Source organism: Vigna umbellata, chromosome 3 (assembly GCF_029865625.1).
Source record: "Vigna umbellata cultivar VRB3 chromosome 3, Vumbellata_1.0, whole genome shotgun sequence".
NCBI lineage: Eukaryota > Viridiplantae > Streptophyta > Magnoliopsida > Fabales > Fabaceae > Vigna > Vigna umbellata.
This window is the reverse complement of record NC_142167.1, coordinates 8807097-8813226: the sequence shown is the minus strand read 5'-3', so window position 1 is coordinate 8813226 and position 6130 is coordinate 8807097. Positions and strand designations below refer to the sequence as shown.

Genomic DNA, 6130 nt, shown 5'->3' with positions numbered 1-6130 from the left:
CCTAATGAAACCCAAACAGATAAATAATAAAAAAACAATTACAATATTCAATAAAGATCCAAAAAATAAATATACAAAAATAGAAAAGTTTTATTTTAACTCCAAACCTAGCATAATACTTAAAAAAGAAAAGTAATGATAGGATGACACATTTACATTCATTTAACACATATTATAAAATTCATTTAACACATATTATAAAAGTAAAATAATCATAAAAAAAGTGAGTTTTTGTAGTTTTTTAAAAAAGAAGAGTAAAAAATTTACAAAGATAGTATGAAATAAACGTAAAAAATATGTGTGTCAAAATATCATTTCTCAAAACAGACACTTGAAAGTTCATCCAAAAGCTGCTGATGCAGGAGGCAAAGGATGAAGAAGAAAAATATCAAGAAGTTGATCAATGGAGGTATAGTTGTAATCAGGATATAACTCTGAAGCTTCGAGATCATCTTCTCCAATCTCAAACTTCACCAGGTCCCCTCTAATAAATACACTGTGAAGGATAGAAACTGGAATATTCTGTGGAGAAGGTAATGCTGCATGCACATCATGCAAAAACTTTACCATTAACAAATACTTATAGTAATCACCAAAACTAACATGCAACTTAATAAACTTTCTTACTTTGTGATTGTTTCACTAGTTCTTCTTCCAAAATAAAAGTGTTGCTAAAACTGTGACCAGATTTTTTCTCCCATAATGATATGAGCTCATTCTGTGATACGATATTCTTTGGAGGTCGATAAATTACCACTCTATTGCGTGTTCTTGGATCATTTGCAGCTTTAACAGTGTACATGGCAATGTCTTCTTCGTAATTTAGTACAGCTGATTAATCAGAACAAATTTTAATCTCAGTATAAAAAAAATTATACTATGAAAATAAAATCACATCATATATGTAGAGAGAATAGTATCATGTCATGTTATCACTTTAATATTTGCTGCAAAATAAAGTGTTGCGCATGCATATCTTATTTTTATTCTTTAATTTTACTATCCATTTTTTTTTCATTTTATCATCAAAATTTCAAATTTTTACACATTTTATCATCATGTTTTTTACTTTTAAACATTTTACTATTATGGATTGATAAAAAAGAATCATTTTCAGAAACAAGAATTACAAGAAAATATATATATATATTTAGTGTTGCTTAATATTCGTTTCTAATAAGTAAAAATCAACTATAATTAATCACTAGCATCATATTTTCATTGCATATGCAACAAACTCAAACTATAAACGACAAAGTAAGTATCAATTGAAAATAGACGTGTACAAGTGATAAGTATCCAATTTAAGTGAATTTTATGATAATTTTGGCATTTATTTTGTTTGGATTATGTTTATTTCACTCTTCTTTAGTTTGCTTTGTAGTTTTTATATCAATAGAGAGTTAAAGTAGAAAAATAAAGAAAATGGTTGAAATTCAAACAATTCAGGATAAAACTGACACTGGTGCAACTTAGCTGCAGATTTGGGGCTTGAGCCACATAAACAAACCCATTGTAAAGAAAAACCTCAAGCATTAAACCTAAGGCCAAACCATGAACACTTCTTCTCATAGAAGTTATCTTAGGGGTTGAAACACTAGAGCACGAGGCTTAGGCCACAAGAGCAACCCTAGGAGGAGAAAACCTCAAGCATCCACCTTTGGAAAGACCTGGAATGTAACTTTACAACTTGAGCAAAAAAAGTGCAGCTTAAGCCCTATGAAAGGAAATGTGGAAAGATTTGGAATAAAACCTCTACAGCTCAAGCGCCATAAGTGGAGCTGAGCACCACCCTGAATAATTTATGAATAAAAACCTCATGCCTTCATATTAGACATTGAGTGAGGGATCAAATATGTAGTGATAGAGTAAGAATGAGTTTGTGAGGCTTGAGAGAGATACTTTGATTATAAATCTTATGTCTAGATGTTGTTGAGATTACATTGCAATATTTTATGAGCAGCTGGACTCTCTCGTGTCGAGGTTGGTTATAATCAATTCTAACTCTCTGTATTTTACTTCTTAGTTAGTTTTTTATGCTTTCATTTAATTTGTTTGTGAATTAGTTTGTGCTTGTTGTTGAATGACTAACCACTAATCTTATTTTACTACAATGGGATAGAGTGAGAACTCATTATAAGAAAAACAAATATTATCAACGATCAAAATTCGTCAGAAACGTAAAAAAATAATCGATAATGACTTTTTTTACAAATTTCCAACGAGACAAAATGAATTGGTAATAGTGCAGTCGGTAACATTTATCGACGAAATTTTATACTCGTCCATAATTATCAAAGAAAAATTTCGTCAATAATTACAAGAAAAATTCATTGGCAATTATGGAAAAAAAATCTGTATTACCGACGAATTTATCGAATCAAAAATATGTTGGTAATTAAAATTTCAAAAATTTGTCAGTAAAACCTTTGGATAATTCAAATTTACCGATAAATTCATTTTCCTCTATAATTTCAAGAGTTTTTGTAGTGGTTGATTTTAAGTTGTGGTTCATCTATTTCTTATCCTACTATTAGATGTTAAGAATATATATAAGGCTCTAGTTGGTTATAGAGTCCTGATCTTAATACAATTTATTCATTCAATTAGTCACTAAAGGATCATATTGAAGTTTGATGATCTTAAATTCTAGGTGTCAGGAATGAATCTAGAATTACATTTAAAGAGCACTCCCTAGACAATAAATGATTTGCATAAGTACATAGGCAATCTATATAATATATTCTACTATCAATCTATATAATATATTCCACTCATGGCCTGTATACTTCACTCAATCTATATAATATATTCTACTATCAATATTTTTCAAATGAAAAAAAAAAACTGCCAATATGCTTACTAAATTCATGTGGATATGACAATCCGGTTTCGATTGTTTCACAAATGACTTGGTACATTTGTCAATAGGTCACATAACTAGATAATTTTTTTAAAACTTGACATTGTATGATATTCGAGATTTTTGGGCTTAAGTCTAATGAACATAAAAATCACAATCTAAGTTTACCCTATTAAAAAAGGCCACCTTCACGTAATTTTCATGCTACACATTTTATGATGAGTTCAAGTTATTTGGCTTTGTGAGCATAAATCATCATTGTCAGGTTTAATTGCGATTAATTTAATGAAAAACTGTTTTGATTCTATATGTAGATTTAATCAATTGACAAAGATCTTTTTAATATACTTAAGACATATAATGACAATTTTGAACTCATAAAGTTTAACACATTTATAATATTTTATAATATATATATATATATATATATATATATATATATATATATATATATATATATATATATATTGTCACCCATGGGAAATTGTTTGCCATTTCAGTCATTCATATATGTATACAATAAATAATTACGTGTTAAGACTATTATATTATTAACCAAAATATTAAGTGATCTAATTAAGTATTTCTATGACTAATAGCATATATGTATGAAGTATTAACTCTGCAAATATTATATCTAATATTCTAATTCAATGAGTAGCCAAATTAAAAATATGAATGTTTTAGAAAAAGTAACCTACAATACATAAAGGGGCCGGTTGTGGTCGCATGTACATAATATTTTTGTTTTTTTCTCTATATTTCCATCAAAAGAAAAAAAAAAGAACGTAAGATGTTGTAAAGTTGGAAGATCAAATACTTTTAGTGCATATTGTTTTCAATGGTCAATTCAGATACATTTATGCTTATTTCCTGTTCTATGGGTATTGAAGATTACTCAAATAATTAAAGAATTTAATTACTTATTAATTATTGTTCTGGTTTGGAAATATAATCTAACAAAATATATATTCTAGAAGAAAATAATATCTGCATGCATATGTGTATTAATTGTAATAATTTACGTAGATAATTTGTGAGATTTGATACCTTTGGCTTCACCATTCCCATAGACAACAATGTTCTTCACATCTTCATATGGACGAAGTAAATAATTGACAAAGTATGCAGCACAACAATTTGCAGAAACAGAAGTGTAAGGAATTCCTGCAGCTTCAATTTCTCTTCTGATTTTCATTTTCTTTTCAAGCAAAGCTTGAAACGGAGGAAGAGGCTTTATTCTATCTTCTTCTGCTCCAAATCCTGATGGAACGAATCTCTGCCATGCAAATTCACAAACACTATCTTATTAAATATTACTGAAGAACTTTTCTACATATAATCTAAGTAAATTCATTAAAGTATTAATACAATATTGAATCATACAACATTTCTCAAACTATTTAGATTAACAGCTTTACACAGTCGGAAAACCTAATATTTTCTATTAAATTTAACTTTGATTTTAGATCAACTTTTATATAAGCATGGATATATGAGAAGGTATACTAAGATAATATCTTAATTTTTTAGATAAATAATTTATTAAAATAAGAAGACATAATAATAAGGAATATAAACAGTTTTTATGGGAAGGGTCCTACATGCAAGGGAAGTGAGAACGAGTGGACAATACTTCACAACCACATCGTTAAGTTCATCCATTCTCAGTCACACAAACCCTATCATTTCTCTTGCTTTATTTTTTAATTTTTTTATTTTTATATAAAGTAACCCGTGTTGTGATTTAGATTTTGAAAGATTTATGAATAGATTATTTAAGGGTTATCCATAACTCAATTCGTTTCTATCTAACTCAATGTGGTTCTCTTGTGGACAAATTGATGGGAAAAACAATAATATAACTAAAATTTTGAAGAATGCAACGAATATAATTTATAATTTATAATTTCTCTTAACTTATAAGAATATATGAAAAGTAATTATCAAATAATAACAACCAAAATTAAAAAAAAAAGGATATCAAAATTTTTAACAAGAAAAATTCTCAAAATTCTATCTAACTTTGACCTAAAATGTACGATTTATAACTAGGTTATGAATATGGTAAATAAAAATTAATTAAAATATTATAAATAAGTTGATATTGTAATAAGCATTATTTATTATTTATTACACCTAATTTGTGTTGAGAAGTCTTAAAGAGTATGTTTTGCATGAAAAAAGTGTACCTTTATATTTCCAGCAACTTTGATGGCGTCTATGATTTTGAGTTGGTCCATGACTTGAGGGTAAGCCAACGCACTTATCACAATATCTGCTTTTTTAATTGCTTCCAGAATCTCTTCATACTCCAGTTCTCCCTGTGCTTGCAATTTCGACCCATTTCAGAGAATAATTAACTATTTTTCACTCTCACCACATTATTTAAACGTGTTTTTTTTATTATTTTATGATTTGAGTTCAGAGATAACTTTTCTTCTTTAACTCTCAAAACAACATTATACACTAAACATGTGATGTCTTTTTAGGTATATGAACCTAATTTTTTATAAGAGTACGTAACATCACCTTCAATAGATTTATCACAAATTTTTATTAGTAAAAATGTGTTCAAACTTTTTATTTGCAATTGGGACCCTTTTAATAAAAGTGACCACTTCAAATAATAATCTTTTTTTCAAAGGAAAAAGATGCACTAACAACACACTTTCACCAAATTATTTAAATGCATTTCTTTTTTTTTTAATGATTTGAGTTGAGATACATTTTTGAAACATAACTTATTATGAGTTGTTAAATATTTAAAGAGAGAATGTAAATAACCTGAAGAAGAGTGACTCCCATGGAGGTGAAGTCCTTGCAAAGCTGTGTCTTGGAAGGAGGAGTTTGTGAGGTAAGAGGACGAGTGTAGACAAAAGTTGGATGACCTAAAGAGAGACTTGCCTTCACCAAATGCTTCCCTACGTAGCCAGTTCCTCCAAACACAATAATCCTATTCTTTCTCTCCATTTTTTAATTCTCTCTTTCTCATCTTGCTTATCAAATGCTTAACCTAACCCTTTAAATAATCATTTTCTACCTTTTCTATCACATGTATCACATGCTATATTCATATCTACCTATCAATAATTGAACATTAATAAATCAAAACAAGGGTCCCACATATGCGTAGTCAGAGAAAGAAGAAGCCTAACCAAGGATAAGAGTTAAATGGCTGTTTCACGTGTTTTTAATTTTGTCCCAATGTTTTTATGAATGTTGTAAATTTGATCTTATCATGAAAAATAAGCTGTTTATGTCATG

General features: G+C 28.2%; 1 protein-coding gene across 1 annotated transcript; it reads right to left on the bottom strand.

Moving 5' to 3' along the window:
- Window positions 1-215: 215 nt before the first annotated feature.
- LOC124838311 (eugenol synthase 1-like) lies at window positions 216-5855 on the bottom strand. Its single transcript, XM_047313878.2, has 5 exons — window positions 5651-5855; window positions 5056-5187; window positions 3914-4142; window positions 628-831; window positions 216-539 (listed from the first exon to the last, which is right to left on the bottom strand). The coding sequence occupies exons 1-5, from the start codon at window positions 5834-5836 to the stop codon at window positions 340-342; spliced, it is 951 nt and encodes a 316-aa protein (XP_047169834.2). The 5' UTR covers window positions 5837-5855; the 3' UTR covers window positions 216-339.
- Between the last annotated feature and the right edge of the window lie 275 nt (window positions 5856-6130).